The sequence below is a fragment of the Podarcis muralis genome, chromosome 9, assembly GCF_964188315.1.
Source record: "Podarcis muralis chromosome 9, rPodMur119.hap1.1, whole genome shotgun sequence".
Classification (NCBI taxonomy): domain Eukaryota; kingdom Metazoa; phylum Chordata; class Lepidosauria; order Squamata; family Lacertidae; genus Podarcis; species Podarcis muralis.
This window is the reverse complement of record NC_135663.1, coordinates 10466534-10486591: the sequence shown is the minus strand read 5'-3', so window position 1 is coordinate 10486591 and position 20058 is coordinate 10466534. Positions and strand designations below refer to the sequence as shown.

The 20058-nt window shown below is 44.9% G+C and overlaps 1 protein-coding gene and 1 long non-coding RNA gene across 11 annotated transcripts in view; one reads left to right on the top strand and one right to left on the bottom strand.

Annotated features, from left to right (window-relative positions):
• The window catches only part of CCDC158 (coiled-coil domain containing 158), a 50678-nt gene extending 32433 nt beyond the window's left edge, over positions 1 to 18245 (top strand). For 5 of the 10 annotated variants that reach the window (XM_028743930.2, XM_028743937.2, XM_028743934.2 and 2 more), the window contains 13 exons: positions 198 to 356; positions 2889 to 3001; positions 3742 to 3900; positions 4407 to 4499; positions 5468 to 5584; positions 6663 to 6820; positions 8589 to 8642; positions 10071 to 10130; positions 12456 to 12523; positions 12699 to 12908; positions 15866 to 15886; positions 16990 to 17091; positions 18058 to 18245. In XM_028743930.2, the coding sequence (XP_028599763.2) occupies positions 198 to 356; positions 2889 to 3001; positions 3742 to 3900; positions 4407 to 4499; positions 5468 to 5584; positions 6663 to 6820; positions 8589 to 8642; positions 10071 to 10130; positions 12456 to 12523; positions 12699 to 12908; positions 15866 to 15886; positions 16990 to 17091; positions 18058 to 18134 (1391 nt within the window). In that variant the 3' untranslated portion in view covers positions 18135 to 18245. The remainder of the gene's footprint in view (positions 1 to 197; positions 357 to 2888; positions 3002 to 3741; positions 3901 to 4406; positions 4500 to 5467; positions 5585 to 6662; positions 6821 to 8588; positions 8643 to 10070; positions 10131 to 12455; positions 12524 to 12698; positions 12909 to 15865; positions 15887 to 16989; positions 17092 to 18057) is intronic. The other 5 variants (XM_028743931.2, XM_028743940.2, XM_028743933.2 and 2 more) reach the window with 4 other exon arrangements.
• LOC144328836 (uncharacterized) lies at positions 3285 to 12902 on the bottom strand. Its single transcript, XR_013394122.1, has 3 exons — positions 12795 to 12902; positions 11085 to 11212; positions 3285 to 3753 (listed from the first exon to the last, which is right to left on the bottom strand). It is a non-coding gene; the product is annotated as an uncharacterized LOC144328836 (long non-coding RNA).
• Positions 18246 to 20058: the final 1813 nt, after the last annotated feature.

Below are 20058 nucleotides of genomic sequence, written 5' to 3'. Positions count from 1 at the left end.
TTGCTATGTAACTGATCCATTTATGATTCCACCCTCGATCCAGTTCTGTCATACACTTGGTGCTGCCATGTAAAACCTTAAATACTGCTCCTCCAACTGGTCCCTGAGATACGTATGTTGATTTTGTGTTCATTTCGTTCACATGTGTTTGGAGATACGCAACGCTGTGACTTCATTGTGACTCTTGTGCCTTGCAGATGAACTGGAAAATATGAAGAGCAGCTACCGAGATAAAAGTGAAGAGATGGAAACCACCGTGGGCAAGCTGAGAGTGCAACTGAAGTCCGCTCAGATTGAGCTGGAGCAAACCAGGGCCACTGTAAAAACTATGGAGGGATCTGATGGCCACGGTAATCGTGGAAGTGTTATTTCATTTTATTTTGTAAGATCATTACCTTGTGGTGCTGTGGGTTAAACCACAGAGCCTAGGACTTGCTGATCAGAAGGTCGGCGGTTCGAATCCCCCTGACGGGGTGAGCTCCCGTTGCTTGGTCCCTGCTCCTGCCCACCTAGCAGTTCGAAACAAAGTGCAAGTAGATAAATAGGTACCGCTCCGGCAGGAAGGTAAACGGCGTTTCCGTGCGCTGCTCTGGTTCGCCAGAAGTGGCTTAGTCATGCTGGCCACATGACCTGGAAGCTGTACGCTGGCTCCCTCAGCCAATAAAGCAAGATGAGCGCCACAACCCCAGATTCAGCCATGACTGGACCGAACGGTCAGGGATCCCTTTACCTTTTTTACCTTTCAGGCAGAATTTGTAAACCTGTTTTATTTCGTCATTTGATATTTCTAATACGGATTTTCAGATAGGAAAAATGCCGTGGACAACACTTAATCGAAACGGAGTGTTCAGTGTAGATTTATAAAGCCATGGAACTGATGAATCTTGAAGCTAGAGATGATCAAAATTAGTGGTTCCCAAATTGTGAACGAGCATATATGTACAGTGGTGCCCCGCAAGACGAATGCCTCGCAAGACGGAAAACCCGCTAGACGAAAGGGTTTTCCATTTTTTGAGTTGCTTCGCAAGACGATTTTCCCTATGGGCTTGCTTCGCAAGACGAAAACGTCTTGCTAGTCATGCGATTTTTTTTCCGCTTCCCCCCCTTTTTTCTAAACCGCTAAGCCGCTAATAGCCTTTTAGCAGCTAAGCCGCTAAGCTTTTACTAGCCGCTAAGCCGCTAAACCGCTAATAGCGCTAAGCCGCTAATAGGGTTGCTTCGCAAGACAAAAAAACCGCTAGACGAAGAGACTCGCGGAACGGATTCTTTTCGTCTTGTGAGGCACCACTGTACTAGGCTTTAGAGCTTATGTGGGGTTTGCTGTCAAAATCACAAATGCATGTTTTGCTAGACAAGCACGGGGCTAGTACACAGAGAGTTCTTGATCTTCCTAGAGAGAACCCTCTGTGTATAGTCACTGCCTTTGTTTCCTCTGGGTGGGATCTCTATAACAAAGGAGACAATCCTTTATATTTCCTTCTGCCTGTGAGGAGATTCTCTCTTTCCACCATGCCTTCAAAATGATCACACATCGATGACTAAGGCACCTGGCTTCAGCCGTATTAGCTAAGACTATCAACTATTAGATGCTCCTACCAACCTAGCAGTTCAAAAGCACATCAAAGTGCAAGTAGATAAATAGGTACCGCTCTGGCGGGAAGGTAAACGGTGTTTCCATGCATTGCTCTGGTTTGCCAGAAGCGGCTTAGTCATGCAGGCCACATGACCCGGAAGCTGTACGCCGGCTCCCTCGGCCAGTAAAGCGAGATGAGCGCCGCAACCCCAGAGTCAGCCACGACTGGACTTAATGGTCAGGGGCCCTTTATCTTTACCAACTATTAGAAGTATTTTTCTGCACATTGCTTTGCTGTATATGTTGCTTGCATTGAAATGTAAGTACTGTAAACCCCTTTTCCATTTATCTTACCAAACAAACCAAACAAAAATGTGGTTCATTCTCTGCAATGATGGTGAAGAGAAGTCAACAGACCACAAATAGAAGGGATAAAAAGGTGTAATTGCCTAATTACTAAGCTTTAATTAGCTGCAAAATTTATGTGTTTTAATCTGCTGAAAATTCTTCACAGCTTTTCTTTTTGTATTTCTCCCATGTATTTGGGATAGGAGGTTTAGATCTACATCTACAGATTTAATCCTCAATCAGTTTCCCACGTTTTAACCATCTTTCCCCCTCTCCAGAGAAAACTGAAAAGGGTGGGGTAGAAATCTCTTAACAAAGAATTCTTAGTGTTCTAACCAAACTACAATTCCCAGGTTTCGGGGGGTGGGGGTAGATTTATAGTGTAGATGCTTCTGTTTACATAAGAACTCAGCAATGGAATTTTTTTTTGGGGGGGGGGGGGTCATGGACCAATCCCAGAATCTAGATTACATGCTAAGTAAATTTAGACCTACATTCTACACTTCAATTCCCTACTGTCAGCCATATCAATCTTAAACACCTTCAAGCTATTTGTGCGTCCTGCCTACCATTTGAGAACAGCTGGGTTAGATCATTAGTCGTTATGGTAAAGGTAAAGGGACCCCTGACCATTAGGTCCAGTCGTGACCAACTCTGGGGTTGCGGCGCTCATCTCGCTTTATTGGCCGAGGGAGCCGGCATACAGCTTCTGGGTCATGTGGCCAGCATAACTAAGCCGCTTCTGGCGAACCAGAGCAGCACACGGAAATGCCGTTTACCTTACTTTAATTATGCACACTGTCTTCCTCTCATTTCAGACATAGTAGAATAATGTTATTTTTGCCCAGGACAAGAAGCCTTAGGCCCTGCCTCTACCGAAAGCTCAGTATATTGCCCACAAGGCATTTCTTAAACTTTGCTGTCAAACACGATGCCGCTAATGCTTTGGAAATCTTGTCTTTTATAGCAATGAAAGTTGCAATGGGGATGCAAAAGCAAATCACAGCCAAGCGCGGACAGATAGATGCTTTGCAGAGCAAGATTAAGTTCCTGGAGGAAGCAATGACCAACGCAACTAAGGTCAAAACAGCTAAGATACATAATTTAGATAAATGTGTCCCAGTTGAATGGCTGGACCAAATTCTAACATGCCAAAGCCATGCTAAAACGAGTGTTATCGGTGTAAATCTGCCTTGAGCGTATGTATTTTGCACTAGCAAAGATTCTTACGGGGGGGGGGGGGGAGAATCAAATTTACTTAACTAAGCTCACAAATCCCACTGAGCATTATCTTAGGGTTGGTCCTTTTGTTTATTAAAAGAGCCCTCAGGGTACTTGTGATATAGCAGCATTTGCTAGGAGAGTTCAGTCAAAATATGTAGATTGTTTACATGAAACCTGCATAGAAGCATCTTCCTTTGGCTAGTAGAAAGGACAGAAGATCAGTCAAGCTGATAGGGCATTTGAAATGGAACAGTATGTCAATGTTATGATAACTTTTACAGGGAGGTTTAGAATTTGTTAAGTTGCATATTTCAATACTGATTTTTTAAAAAAATGTTTTGCTATATCACATTCTGAGTTGGGGCCAATGATCATGTCCAGCTAGAATATTTAACCTACCAGCTGGTTTGCAGATAGATAATTAAGATCAGTTTCTATGTGTTACCTCATAGAAGTGGGGTCATTGTCCATTTAATCACAATCTGACTAAATTCCAGGAAATAATGATCAGAAATTCAGATTTTGAAATCAAAATGCATTGCTGTGTTTAGCTTTTCTTCAAATTTTGTTCTATTCTTTCAACTTTGTCCATCTAGGAGAAACATTATCTGAAAGAAGAGAGAAATAAGTTAAGCCAGGAATTGAGCTGTGTGGCTTCTTTAAACAACAAAATGGCTGGAGAGCTGGAGGTTCTTAAGTCACAGGATAAACGGTTGAGAGAAAAACTTGCTACCATGGAGGCAGCACTGGATAAAGTAATAATAATAATAATAATAATTTATTTTTTTTATACCACGCCTATCTGACTTTGTATTATTTTGTCCCTGGTATTAGTAGACATACTGTTTGTTTTGAGATGTTATTAGATGGCTTTTCCCCCTTCTTCCACATGTATTTATGCCAATTAGATCTTTTGATCCCAAGCTTTTTTTAATATCACATGTTCAGTTTCTTGGGATTTATTTCCTTTTTTGTACCACTCAGTATACTCGCAACCAAGCCCCCAAACAGGACTGTGGCTGGTATTTAACTCAGTTTTGTTCAGAGTAGCCCCATTGAAATGAATGACCATGAGCCATTAATTTCAGTGGGTCTGCTCTCTGAGCAAAAGTGAGCTGAATACCATCCAGTGGCTTTTAGGGGTTGTTGTTGTTTGAAAAGCTTGTGTGAGTTTACCAAGAAAAACTCTTCAAGGGCCTCAAGTTTTACTACACAAAGTTCCCTCATGAAGGTGAATAATCTCCGCCATTTTCTCTCGCAGGCTTCTATGCAGTTTGCAGAATGTCAGTGCATTATGCAGCGGCAGGAACAGGAAGCGATGCGCTTCAAGCTTCAGCACACTTTAGATGTGAAAGTAAGTTTTCGGCTTCATTGAAAAGGTGCACTGGGAGCATATCCTTTACAACTAAATTTAATTTTTGAAAGCCCAGCTTATCTCTTACTCCAGAATATTCTTAATGTATGCCCACACCAGTGAATTATTGCGCACTTTGTCCCAAAGCATACTTTTGGGGGCAGGGAGTAGCTTGCCGTTTCCAAACTGCACCCCATGTTTCCCTCAGAATCATAAAGTCATAGAATTGTAGAGTTGAAAGGTCCAAACCCCTGCAATGCAGGAATCTTTTTGCCCAACGTGGGGCTTGAACCCACAGCCCTGACATTAAGAGCCTTTCTGCAACGTTGCTTATGCATAAATCCACTCTTGACTGAGCCCTAAATGAATAGAATCAGTCTGGTCCAGCAATTTCACAGCTTCATTCAGGTAAGCAGTGGCATATCTCCTCCCGGTTTCTGAATATCAACAGTTTTTATGTCGGATCTGCATCCATTAATTCTCAACCAGTGTGGCACCTATCGCTTTGCAGGTGTATGAGCCTTTGATGGCATGGCTGATGTTATTAGCTCTTATAATAGTTCTTCCTGCGTAGATACGGCGAGAAAGCACAGACTGGGTTGAAACATGCTTTCTTAAAAATGTGCCTGAACTGGTCACGTTTTATTTTGAAGAAAAAGTGACTACAGAGTCCAAGTTCAGAGTGTGCTGATCATCATTCTGCAGACACCCCACCCCACCCTGCAAGATCTGACCGGAGTTGGCATCTGGGTTTGTTGAACAGCCTAGTCCCCATATTTTATATTTCTATTAATTGACCCATCATTAATGCTGAGCAGCTATTGTAGGTTGTAGATTAGGGAGCTCTCTGTAAGTGGGCACAGGCCTAACGTTTCTCTGGCAACCTTCCATTCTGGATTCTTTGCCGAAACCGAAGCCCTATGAACATAATTTTTATTCTGCTTACTCAGACACTCCTTCGTCCACAGGAGCTGCAAGGACCGGGGTACCTGCTGGGCTCTTCTTCAGCCAGGCCACGCCTCTCATCCTTGCCTCATTCCCACTCTTCTAGCGCACCAGCATCCCAAGCCTTCGCTGGCCACATCGTAAGTATCACAAACTATCCCTGCCAGGTTTAGCAACAGGTGGCGCTGTGGGTTAAACCACAGAGCCTAGGACTTGCCGATCAGAAGGTCGGCAGTTCAAATCCCTGCCACGGGGTGAGCTCCCGTTGCTCGGTCCCTGCTCCTGCCAACCTAGCAGTTCGAAAGCACGTCAAAGAGCAAGTAGATAAATAGGTACCACTCCAGCAGGAAGGTAAACAGCATTTACGTGCACTGCTCCGATTCGCCAGAAGCGGCTTAGTCATGCTGGCCACATGACCTGGAAGCTGTACGCCGGCTCCCTCGGCCAATAAAGCGAGATGAGCGCCACAACCCCAGAGTTGGCCATGACTGGACCTAATGGGGTCCCTTTACCTTTACCTTTACCTTCCATAAATTACCATATTTTTCTGTGTATAAGACACCTCCTATTTGGGGGGATTCAAAATTAAGAAAATGGGGAGAATTGCCTATAGTTGTTGAGCTTTGGGGGGGGGGCACAAAGTTGTTAAGATTGCCGAAAATCGCTCGCCTGTCTACCCGATGCTGACACTTCCACGCATCCCAAAAGCCGCAAATCGCCCGTCCTATGGCCACAGCAGCAGCCAATCATCCGCAGCCCTTGCCACAGTCACCAATAACACGCCCAATAGCCGCTGACGATCTCCGGCTCGCAGCAGCAACCAATCCCACGTCCCACCTTATGCACTATCCGTGTATAAGACGACCACCAATTTTTGGACATAACTTTTAAAGAAAAAAACCTCGTCTTATACACAGAAAAGTACGGTAAGTTGGTTATTACAGCAGTGCAGTTTAGGGAACATCCCTCCTCTTTGAAAGAAAGAAAAAAAGCGAAGGCATCCATAGTATTTGGACCAGGTGGGCATCACTACCTCCTGTGGGATAACAATTCTTGGTAATTGGTCAGACAATATAAAAATGAAACTAGATGTTGCTTTTAACTAGTGCCAAAAATATATATATATAAAAATACCATATTTATTTGGGGATATTTCATTATGTTTCTGAAAAGTGAAGGCCTGTTTTCATCGTATTTGAAATCCATATTTCCATTCAGATACCATCCAGGGCCAGCAAGGATGACCCATTACGAGATTTAAAGCAACTCCTTCAAGAATTGCGGTGCACCATCGATGAGATCCCCTCTACCATTCTCCCCAGAAGAGAAAGTGACAGCGAGCCCGATTCAATTCTGGAAGGCGCTAGCAATTTATTGTAAGAATGTACAAAAACACCATGGACATGCCTTCAGAAATGGGTGAAATCTTATTATCCATGGGTTTGGAGAAGAATGATTCGTTTCAGAAATGAACGATTCTTAGGCAAGGGACTTTCTTCTCATACAATGTGTGACAAGTACTGTGGTCTCTGATTTACTGATACATCACCCATGCTGTGTTAATCCACTAACAGGCTTCAAATTGGATTCTAGTTTTGCCCTGCAGCAAGCAGGCAGGAGTGAAAGGTGATTGATGTAGTAGGTGAACTTTGAAATTCAGATTGAGCTAGTTATTTCAAATGAACATGGAACTTGGTGTCCCTCACCCATGCAGCTCCATGTACACCTCTCATTTCTCCCTCTTCTCTTCTCACCCCTCTTCTTTTTATTCTTCTCAGGCTCCTCTCTCTGATCTTCCCCTTTCTCCTACATTTTTCTGGCCCCCTCCAAACACCTGCTCTCTCTAGGCCAGGGGTCTGCAACCCCCGGCCCCGGAGCCGCATGTGGCTCTTTTACACCTTTGCCGCGGCTCCGGGGCGGATACTAGCGAGGGGAGGAGGCGCATTGTGCGCCCCGACACTCCCCACTGTGGCGGGCGCTGTACTGGCTGTGACATCGCATGGGGGCGGTGTGTGCGTTAGTCACACACCGTCCCGACGTCACCTTCCCACTGTCAGATGACGGCTCCGGAGATATATTTGTTTTAAATGTCGCAATGGTTTTGCGGCTCCCAGTTTTTTCCCCCCTTCGGAAACGGGTCCAAGTGGCTCTTTTTGTCTTAAAGGTTGCAGACCCCTGCTCTAGGCTCTTCAGCCAGCCTTGCCCCTCTCTATGATCTCAGCAGCTTGAACCACTAGCACCCACAGATTCCCTTCTGGGTTCAGGAGGGCAACTCAGCCAATCACTGAGAGGCTTAATCACCACCACAAAATCTTTTAAGTACATTACATCAAGGGAGGGCAGAAAGTAGATCAAGATCTACTGAGAGATCACAGGGTGATTTGCAGTAGATCAACAAGGATTTCTGACTAACAATAGCCGCAACAAAATCACTCTCACCCCACCTTAAATTATACTACTGAAGAAAGCTTGGGGTAACCCAGATTGGGTTTTGATATGGAAGGACTGTGTGTTTTATTCACTCTTCCACATTTCTGCAGCAATTTGCTGGGGTTTTTTTGCTTTTGTGTTTTTTTAATGCTCATGGAAATTATTCAGCCGCTTAGTGCGAATTTTAATAATAAACATTTTCATATGCCATTTTGTCTAACACACACATTTTTGCAAGCGATTTCTAATATAACACACTTTTGTATGTTACATTCATTGATATGTTCATTTAATTCACATTTCCAGCAATACGTGGTTTTTTTTGTAAACACTGGTTAGAGAATTGTGCGGTAACATTCGGATAAGTGCAAATTTCGAAGGATGTCTGTGTTTCGGTTCTCGTATTGTTTTGGAACCTGCATATGTGATGGTTTCAGCTTTAAATGTAAACTGAACTGAACTGAATTTCTTCCCCCTCCTTGCTGCTGAATCTCAGGATTCTAGTAAAAACAACAACTCAAAGTAGATCCTTCAGGCCTGAAGTCTGCCCACCAACCCCACTGTGCTGCATTATAGATAGGCAGCACCTTTGGACAAAGGCTTAGCAACCCTATACTTACCTATTTGTTTCAAAGCATTCTGTTACTCTCCAGGGTGGGGGCAGATTAGGAATTTAAACAAGCACCTCTCATGCGGTATTTTCCTCCCACACAGGGACCTTGCAAGCAGAGACTGCATTGGCAGGAGATCACAAGAAACTTACAGCAGGTGAGCCAGTTCAGCCAAGGCTCTGAAATTCCTTTGAAGATCAAAGTTTCTGTGGTGCAGCCAGGTAGAAGAGCGAGGGTGTATTTGTCACAGCTCTGTATTTCTTTTAATGTACAAGTTGCTCTTTAGTCTCATGAAAACCTACCGGTCACTTCTGTGATATCTGTATATCTATGAGCGTTACTTGGCCGCTCAAAACGCTGTTCCGGGGACAGCCAACAGATGGTGATCCCTCCAGCCTGCCTTTTTGCCTTTGTGCCACAGATACAGGTGTTTCTTGAGCTGACTCAAGCACAGCAGGAGCCAACATCAGCGTCTGGCCTAGAGGCAGGGTGGGACTTGCCCGGAAACTACAGCCTGCTGAGCAGCTCCCTTAGGGAGGAGGATTGCCCAAGCAAAAAGATACAAAATGCTTCCCTGATTCTCCAGCAGCTTCCATCCAGCATGGAAGAATGAACCACTTCTTCTTAAAGTGTGGGAGAGAGCAGCTGCCAGATAGGAAACTCTTTGTGCACTGCTTTTGCCTATGAACCACTGCTACCCAAGCAACTTGCTCAGGAAGAAAAACAAGCATAGAATTGTAGAGTTGGAAGGGACCCCAAGGGTCATCTAGTCCAACCCCCTGCAATGCAGGAATCTCAGTGAAAGCATCCATGACAGATGGCCACCCAACCTCTGCTTAGAAGCCACCAAGGAAGGAGAGTCCACCACCTCCCAAAGGAGACCATTCCACTGTTGAACAGCTCTTTCTGTCAGAAAGTTCTGCCTGGTGTTTAGTTGGAATCTCCTTGTAACTTGAAGCCATAGAAGAAGAGGAAGAGGGAGAAGGAGAAGGAGAAGGAGAAGAAGAGTAGTAGTTTGGATTTGATATCTGGCTTTATCACTACCCTAAGGAGTCTCAAAGCGGCTAATATTCTCCTTTCCCTTCCTCCCCCACAACAAACACTCTGTGAGGTGGGTGGTGCTGAGAGACTTCAGAGAAGTGTGACTAGCCCAAGGTCACCCAGCATCTGCATGTGGAGGAGCGGAGACGCGAACCCGGTTCACCAGATTACGAGTCCACACATTGGTTCGAGAGTCCTCCCCTCCACAGCAGGAGAAAACAAGCTTGCTCAATCTTCCATGTGACAGCCCCAGAGATATATGAAGATGGCTTTCTTCTCTTCTCTTCCAGGCGAAAGATACCCAGCTCCTTCAACCGTTCCTCATAAGTCTTCGTTTCCAGACCCTTGATCGTCTTGGTCACCCTTCTCTGCATAGCGGGTGCCATCTCAGAGGAGTCTCAATTTTATTTTTAATTTCTATTCCCCCTTTAAAAGAGTGTTCTCCTTTTTCACCCAGAGGGTTTCTCCAGAGGGGCTCAAGTATTGCTTTGTGCCCGAGCATCATCACTTCTCACTTTAATGAGACCCTTGTCTCTCAACACAGGGAAACTGCAGTCCGGGACATGCCTTCCGATGTCAGCATGGGGCAAGATAGTTTCAGCAGGTGAGAAATGATACCTTCGGTTTGGGTCCTCTGACATGGCAAATTTGTCACTCCTCCCTTTTTACACAAAGGAGAAATGTTTTAGGGGGGGAGAGACAATCTCACCACTGAGACAGTGGCAGCATCCTCTTAGCATAGTTTCCGTAAATGTGTGTGTCCTGGCAGTTTTATGTTAAAACATTATGCATTGGGGCACCTTATCAGAGTTCAGGAAACCCAAGCTGGTCTTCCAGAAGTCTCCTGCCTCTCTGCTTGCCTTGAACCAGACCCAACAAATTCTACAGCAGCCCCTGAGGATCACACACAACTCCTGTAGCATATTAGCTTGCTGTTGCCAACAGCAGCAGCAGTTGCAGGTCTGAGTGTAGCTAGAGGTAAAAATCTTCCACTGCAGTTCAATAAATAAATAAATAAATAAGGGTGTGTTTCACTGTACATTCATTTGGTCCATTCTACACACTGCGACATATCAGGCCCTATACGAAGACTTTACCCTTTAATTTAGAAAGCCATAGACTTGCTGGTAACAGAGCACAGCAGGCTGCGCCGGACAGCTGTCTCTCCCCGCTGAGAATTAGACACATGGAAATATTTTTATATCAGGAATGACTTTCTGAGACAAACTAAGTTGAATTGCTAGTAGAAAACAACAACAACCAATCTTATCACAGAACAAAAACGTAAGATGAGATTAATACAAAAATTCACGAAATCATAGCATGGATAATACAAATCTTCTAAGAGTAAGTGTGGCTTCCCATATTTATATCTCACAAGTGGACAGCTTTCAACAAGAAAACTGTCAAACTTGCTTTTTGTATCCATCTGTGTGCATGCTCTTAGACACTATTTCTTTAACACCCTAAGTTAGCTGCTAATTAATACAATTAAAAATGCTATCAATCAAAACTACAAAACAAGAACAGTTGTTTCAAAAGATGCAATCATACAAACTATTACTATTAGTAGAATGCTGTCCCCAGGGAGGTTTGCCTGGCATCTTCATTATACACCTTTAGGCACCGGGCAAAAACGTTCTTCTTTAACCAGGCCTTTGTCAGGATGCTGTCAGCGGCTCCCGGCTGGTTGCCCAGGAAGTATAAAGACAAGGAAAAGTTTCTTACTGTCCTTTTTTATTTCAGTCTTTCCAGAGAGAGGCTATAGAACCTAGCCTCTTGGATAATAGCCTTGTCCCGAGTGAAACACACACACCCCCGTCTCTCCCTCATTCGTCACGTCGTGCCCTCTGTCTTTGAGCTCCTTGCTCTCCTACTTTCAAGGCTCACCAGGGTCTGGAATGCTTTCTAGCGACAGCGTGTCAGCCAGCAGCTGCTCTGGTTCTGCCTGGTCCTCCTCTCCCTTTATTTCCCAACTTTCCCCCTCATCTGCCTCTGAGCTGTGACCTCCTGCAAACCACTGTTGTGAATCTATACTGTCTTCCTCTTCCTCCTCCCTGGGAGGGTCAGGATGGGGAAGCGGTCTCCACCATTCCTCCTCTGCCCAATCCCTGACAGCCTTTGGCTGATTGACATCCAATGCCCTTTTAAAATGTGGGGTGGGGTTGTTTTTGTTATGTATTTTGTGGTTTTATATTATGATGATAATAATAATAGTAATAATAACACAAATATTTTGAAAAGCAGACTTTTAAACTCACATGTATATGTATATAAGAGACATATTTTAATCTCAACCATTTTATACACCCAGCCATAATGCTAAGGTTTAATTGAGAATTGATGAATTCTTTTTTGTGTGTGCATATGTAAGAGTGTGACTGCTTCCAGAAACATAACCCCCTAGCACCTAAATCAGCCTTTCTCAACCTGTGGGTCCCCAGATGTTGTTGGACTACAACTCCTATCGCCCCTAGCTAGCAAGGCCAGAGCTCAGGGATGGTGGGAGTTGTAGTCCAACAACATCTGGGGACCCACAGGTTGAGAACCGCTAATGATGTTTTTGTGTATGAAATGGTGTGGTTGCAAAGTACTTCTGCCCCCTTGTGCTATTTGGAGCAAGATGACTGCTTCCTGGACTTCTGTGTGGCTCTTGCAAAGCTCTGCTTATCTAGCAGCTCTGCCTCTTGGAACGAAGGATAAGGCTTTTGAAGGCTACTATCCAAGAAAGCTATACTCTGCCTCCATGGTCAGAAGCCGTGTGCTTCCGAATGCCAGCACTGGAAGGGAGAGTGCTGTTGCGCTCAGGTCCTGCTAGCAGGCTTTGCATGGGCATCTGGTTGGCCACTGTGAAAACAGACTCCTGGACTAAATGGGCCATGGACCTGATTCAGCTGGGCTACTCTTGTGTTCTTCTCTTTGTGCACAGGGAACCTTTAACGTTACATGCTACAGACCTCGAAGATTCAGATGCTACCCTTCCCTTCACGTCCAGTGGTGAGTTTCCATTAAACAATTAAAGAACTAATATTCAGGGAGGGCACAGTATCGGCTTGGAATATGGACTCGAGTTTTGTTTTCCAGGCCTTGCCTAACGTGCTCTTTCTATAAGGTTTGTTTAGTTTTTTTTAACTACCCTTTATTATTGCAATGCTGTCTTTGCCACATCCAGTGTCTAAAGGAATCTTCAGTTCCACTCCTCGTTTTACTTCTTCGAATAAACTGTCCCCAGAGGAGAGGTACAAAGACAGGTCTCCCGTGCACTCACTGTTAACGGCTCATCTGGATGACCTGAAGGTAACTCCTGCAACCTGTTCAGAACGCCGGTCAAGTCTGAAGAAGAGCAGCTCCCCGGAAGCTACATCCTCTTCTGCCTGTAGAAGTAAGTGCCAAGCTATGATCTAAACCTAGCCATAAAGCCACTGGAACAAGGGGTAGTTGGAGCTTCTTCATATGGTCTTCCCAACCCATACAGTGGTACCTCTGGTTACGTACTTAATTCGTTCCAGAGGTCCATTCTTAACCTGAAACTGTTCTTAACCTGAAGCACCACTTTAGCCCGCTGCTGCCGCGCGATTTCTGTTCTCATCCTGAAGCAAAGTTCTTAACCCAAGGTACTATTTCTGGGTTAGCGGAGTCTGTAACCTGAAGCGTATGTAACCCGAGGTACCATTGTATTAGATTTAGGAGAGAGCCAACTGGATAGCTTGAAAGACCTACATTGACTCCCAGTACGTTTCCGAGCACAATTCAAAGTATTGGTGCTGACCTTTAAAGCCCTAAACGGCCTCAGCCCAGTATACCTGAAGGAGCATCTCCACCTCCATTGTTCTGCCTGGACACTGAGGTCCAGCGCCGAGGGCCTTCTGGCGGATCTCTCTCTGCGAGAAGCCAAGTTACAGGGAACCAGGCAGAGGGCCTTCTCGGTGGTGGCGCCTGCCCTGTGGAACACCCTCCCATCAGATGTCAAAGAGAACAACAACTACCTGACATTTAGAAGACATCTGAAGGCAGACCTCTTTAGGGAAGCTTTTAATGTTTAACAGACCGCTGTATTTTAATACTCTGTTGGAAGCCGCCCAGAGTGGCTGGGGAAACCCAGCCAGATGGGCAGTGTATAAATAATAAATTCTATTCTATTCTGGAGCATGAAATTCTTTATCCCAGGGTCGTGGGTTCGAGACCCACCTTGGGTGAAAGATTCCTGGATTGAAGGGGTTGGACTAGATGACCCTTGTGGCCCCTTCCAACTCTACGATTCTATGATTGCTGCCATGAGCAGGGCAGCTGCAAGATATTGCACCATCCCATCCCCCTTCCCCCTTAATTTTCAAGTGTTTCATTGCTGCTAATATGGCGGCAGTGCTGGCAGGCTCTCTGCCTCGCTGTGTGCAAGGGGGTCCTTAGAGCGAGGCGTTCTGGGCAAAATGCCTCTGCCATCACTTTTCTATGATGGCTTGGAATTCTCTCTTAAACGTCGCTTAAAGTGGAAGCTTGACATTTAACTAATATTTTAAAAAAGAATTTCTAGCCCCCAACACAGAACAGCTGTTGCAGTGCAGCCACTCTCCCAGGTCCCCCTACCCAGAAAGTCTTGCTCTGGGGAAGGACTCTACCGGAGACCCTCGCGAGATCTGGATAGGTGGTAGTGGCGGCAGCAGTTGAGTGACAAAGCAAATAAGGGCTGTGAGGCACACACATAGTGTGAGGCAATTGCCTCGTTTTGCCTATTGGATCCCCTAGCAGAATGGCAATGTGCTTCAACAGCCAAGTACAGTTGTGTTGTTGTTGTTTAGTCGTGTCTGACTCTTTGTGACCCCCTGGACCAGAGCACGCCAGGCACTTCTGTCTTCCACTGCCTCCACTGAGTCTGTGTGAGGCATCTTTCCACATTCCTGCTTTACACCTTGATTTCCATGTGGGGAGAGAGAGAGCGCAGAATGTGGACCTTGTCTGTCATTCTTGTCCCCTGTTTCCCTTAACTTGGGGAGAAAACTTAAAAATAAACCAGGGAGGCCCTGCATTTGTCTAGATGTGTGTGAGGACCTTCCACCAGCCCTGGAAGGTTAAAAGAGCCAAATGGCCTTTTGGTTTCTAGGCAAAATTTTGGGGTAAAACCTGAATCCCTGAGCCCACCTTGACTTAAAATCAAGGGCAAAAGAAGGCTGTTGTTGTTGTTTAGTTGTTTAGTCGTGTCCGATTCTTCGTGACCCCATGGGCCAGAGCACGCCAGACACTCCTGTCTTCCACTGCCTCCCACAGTTTGGTCAAACTCATCCTGGTAGCTTTGAGAACACTGTCCAACCATCTTGTCCTCTGTCGTCCCCTTCTCCTTGTGCCCTCCATCTTTCCCAACATCAGTGTCTTCTCCAGGGAGTCTTCTCTTTTCCTGAGGTGGCCAAAGTCTTGGAGCCTCAGCTTCAGGATCCGTCCTCCCAGTGAGCACTCAGGGCTGATTTCCTTCAGAATGGAGAGGTTTGATCTTCTTGCAGTCCATGGGACTCTCAAGAGTCTCCTCCAGCACCATAATTCAAAAGCATCAATTGTTCGGCGATCAGCCTTCTTTATGGTCCAACTCTCACTTCCATACATCACTACTGGGAAAACCATAGCTTTTACTATACGGACCTTTACCTCGGGTTAAGTACTTAATTTGTTCCGGAGGTCCGTTCTTAACCTGAAACTGTTCTTAACCTGAAGCACCACTTTAGCTAATGGGGCCTCCTGCTGCCGCTGTGCCGCCGGAGCATGATTTCTGTTCTTATCCTGAAGCAAAGTTCTTAACCTGAAGCACTATTTCTGGGTTAGCAGAGTCTATAACCTGAAGCGTATGTAACCCAAGGTACCACTGTACTGTATATTATTAAAGGGAGACGACATCGCCCACAGGCTTGGTGGTGACATCACAAGGGAAAGAATAGAAAATGTAGGGGGCATACGGAGGACTCGGCCCAAATTTAGCTTTTTGGCATCTGAGCCAGCTACAGGCCTGAGGGAGCCATCAGCACAGTGCTCCCCTGTGGTTTTCACTAAGCAGCAGCGTAGCAAAAGGTGTCAGCAAAGTGAGCGTTTTAAATTGCCCACAATGCCCCTGGCATTCAAGTCATTCATGTGAAAAATGGCGGGTCTCAGGCTACTCGGCTGGGTGTTGCAGCCCCATTCCCAGGTGCCCAAGGATGCCGTGTGCAGAAGTTGGGCCTCTTTTGACATGCCAGTCAGTGCAAACATGCAAAACCTCCAGGTGTAAATAAAGGGTCAAGTGGCACCTTTTATTGTCATGAAATCATGATCTAAAACCACATTATCTTAACGGGGGTTTTCCTCCTTCTTTCCAAACAGGTATCTCCTTTGGCACCTCTTGTAAGTGAACTTTTGCTTAAACATTTTGCAATGTTTCTCACTAAATACCGTATTTTTTTCTCTATAAGACTCACTTTTTCCTCCTAAAAAGTAAGGGGAAATGTGTGTGCGTCTTGTGGAGCGAATGCAGGCTGCGCAGCTATCCCAGAAGCCAGAACAGCAAGAGGGATCACTGCTTTCGCTGCGCAGCGATCCCTCTTGCTGTTCTGGCTTCTGAGATTCAGAATATTTTTTTTCTTGTTTTCCTCCTCCAAAAACTAGGTGCGTCTTGTGGTCTGGTGCATCTTATCGAGCGAAAAATACGGTAATTCTGCTCCCACTGCTGTACTGTACCAGCAGTCTCCCAGCTCGCTGAAATATTGAGGAAAAGAAATTCTGCCTACTTTACACATTCCTTTTCGTCCTTGCCTTGGGGGTGGTGGTGGTTTTATTTCTTCAATTTATATACCATCAAAAGATCTCAGAAACACATTACAAAACATCAATGATAAAAACATAGTAAAAAGCGCACTGACAGCCTAATAGTAAAATATTCATAATAGTAACATTCTTCTCCCCTACGCTTTCACAGGCCACAGATTATTTAATGGCCACAGGCCTGAGCTTGCTTTTAATTACTGATAGAGAGATTTTGGTGATAGGAAAATGGCCAGCTTTCTGGAATGTGCTTTCCCCAAGCAATTGCTTCACGTTGCTTCATGTTAAGCCAGTTCCAGCTGGGTTTCCCCACAGATGATGGTGAACTTGGCCTGGAATCTGCAGGGTTTTAGTCGGCTCCCGTTTCATGTACAATCTCCCTTCTCTGCACACTTCTTTTCATGGAAAGTGTAAAGCATACTTCATTCCTGTTTTGTGAACATGGCAGAAATGTTAGCAGCATTCCCACTGCATCTGTTTTGGCCCTTAAACAACTAGGATTTCAAGTGTAAATGTGCTGATCTTCAGAAGATCAACATGACCACCACCATCAGCCAGTGTTAATGTGATACCACTAATAAATTGTGACCTGGCCCATTTCCAGGGTCTTCCACACTATGGCGGGCCTGCTTTCAGATGAACACTCCATTTATATCTCTGACTGTGATTTAATATTTTGTCTGTAGCTATTCAGGCAGGGGAAGCCAATGGAAACGCCTGCAGGAAATTACAGAATAAGATGGAGAGTCTGCAAAACCTAGTGGAAACATTGCAGTTGAAAAACCAAGGTACGAAATCATACCGTTTGACAATTCAGTAATTTGCCTGGAATAAGACTTGTCTTCCTACATGTTGCTGCCAACAAAAAAGAGAAGAACTTTCTACACAGGAAGTACCACTTACTAAAAAGTTGTCAAGTTAACTGTTTTGCAAATTATTTTACTGCCCATTGCAAATATGTATACTATATCACTTTGGGGAGGAGTAATTCTGAGAGTCCTGGGGCAGCTGCTGCAAACTTTTGAGTGGACATGTCAAGAAGGGAAACAGAGGTACAGTTAGGTGATTTTAAACTCTGGACTTAATAGTCGTGGGGGTGGGGACACACACACACACTTTAGTTAGCAGTGTGTATTACTTATTTCAAAACACCAGTTTATTAATCGCTTTCTGTACAATCAATCTCAAGGCGACGTACAATAAAAACAGCAAAAAGCATGGTAGGCCAATCCTCCTATGGAGATTATGGGGGGGGGGGCTGCTTATTCTGCTTAGTAGGGTCCCAGACATTTACCCCCCTATCCCTGCGCCTGCTCTGGAAAAACCACCCCAGCAGAGGAGGGGCAATAGCTCAAACCACCCCTTGCTGACATAATGTTTATATCGTGCCATCAGTATGTTTGAGTGTACAAGGAAATATCTCTACCTGGAGGGGTCATTTGACACAGGCAAAGCAGAAAACAGGAGTGGAGAATGCTGGGGAAAGGCACCTTCATCCCTTTGCAATGCACTGGGGACCGCCCTGCTGTTACCAGTGCTGGTTGGATGGTACTTGTGACAAGAGAAACAAGCTCTGATCGTAAATGCAGAAGGTTCTTTGCAAACCTCATCCCTTCCACTGGTGCGCATTGTTGAATACGGTCCCGGGTTTCACGAAGAGCCAACCTGCAGGGGGACAGGAGCGTTGTTGTTTTGTGTTTTTTCTACCCTCCTTTGTTGTGTATTAATGTTCCTTCCCTCAATGCTACCTTCAGCAATGTCTACAATGATCCGATGCCAGGAAAAGAAGATCGAGAAGGCAAAGGAGAAGGAGAAGAAGCTGTCCAAATGAAATGTGGTGTGGTTCTCAGTCGCTCAGATGTGTGTAGATTGTGCTCTGTTAAATGGAATGCTAAAAGCCTACCGTTACTGTTTAATAATAAAAGTTGCCATAGTTTTGTAATCTGCCTCTCTGTGTAGAAAAAGCAGGTTTGGCAAACCAAAGTGCCAGTCTCTTGTTGGCATAAACAAGGCAGTGGCCATATTCACCAAATGGATGTGCTCAGCTACAAACAACTCCCTAAATGTTCATACCATCTTAACTTGCACCTTATCCTTTATTATTTAAATAGGAGTTTTATGAGACCCAACGTGGTAGCTCAGCTGGTGGAACACAAGACTTTTAATCTTAAGGTCATGGGTTCAAGCCTCACGTTGGGCAAAAGATTCCTGCAATGCAGGGGGTTGGACTAGATGACCCTTGTGATCCCTTCCAACTCTACAACGCTATGATTTCAATGAATATCTATGATTTCAATGAATTTCCTTTTTAGCACAATTGTGCTGAATGAACTGGGGACACACACACACCCTACCACTCACAGGGCATTTTCCAGTCAAAGTTGGGAGAGGGAGGGGCTGGTTGGAAATCTGTGCCAGTGCTCAGAGAAATTTATCTTGTTACTTTGTACATTCATGCAACTCTTACTCAATGCAAACACAAGCTACAGTTTCCTTTCTCTGCTGCCAAGGTGGCTGGCTGTGCAGTGAATTAAGGGGTGCCCTGTCTCAAATGGAGGTGCCAGCGGGTGCCATCTAGCCGTATTCTATGTTCTGCTTAGAAGGCTGCCTCTCCACCCACCCACCATATGACCGCTCTTGCAGGCTGGCAGAAGCACCATCAGTTCTCCCTTCCCCATGAAACCGCACCCCCTCGGTATATGTGTTTATGTTCAGTTCCTATGTAGACTTTGGTCTTTTGTAAGGTTGCACAGCACATTCCTCTTTCATTCCCTTTATACATCTCAGCCAAAGTAAACAGCGCCCATTTCCAAAGGGTTGCATTCAAATACAGGCGTGATTTTAAAGTTACTAATCCACTGCCAAGTCAATGGAGTAAATCCTACAGTTGGTATAATCTTGAGTTAACTAAGAAGAATGAAAATACTGACCCGGACTTGCATGCTATCCGTTGCTTCAGACTGATCAGAGCCTGCCATTTACTCAAACACACGTGTTGATGTTCTTGGGTAGTTTAAAAATAAATCTAATATGCCAAGCATGCCAGACATTCAGAGATACATATATAGCGTACGGAACACTCTCCCTGCTGTCTTCTAGGTGTGTTTGAACATGGCTGTTGCCTTTTTTAGAAAACTGGAATATTCCCACTCTTGAGTCTAAGAATAGGTTAAGACCTTCCTAAAACCGAGCTAGTGTTTACTACTGGATTATAAAAAAACAAGCTATTATATGCCCAGCCCCTAGGTCTAATTAATTAATTGTTGTACTAGAAAAGACAATGTTAATGTGCTCTAAGCACTGTCTCCCTAAACAGCTAGCCAAAAGCCCCAGCTAACTTCAGATGGGTACAGATTCAGAACAGGTTTGAGCTGGACTGCTGCAGCCTTACACAAGATGCAACCCCCTGTATCTGTCTGTTATAATAAACACCACAGCTTCAGCTGCAATGGGAATGAACGAGTCCTAAAAGAGGCGTATTTGCAAAACCATGGCATCTTACATATACGCCATTTAGCATGGTCAGACAGGTCTTGAATTTAATTGTAAAAAAGTTGATCTAAAGGCTTAAGTACCACTTAGTTGGCTTCAAAATGTAGTTATCTGGAAGGTCAGTTCTCTGTTTTGAGAGCAAACTCTCATGAACTCTGCTACAGCACCGTTACACTGCAAACCTTCTGGTTAAAGAATGACCATGTAGTGAGGCAGTAGTTTTCTTTCAAGTGGTAGAGCAGGTCTTTTGACCTCCCCGCTAC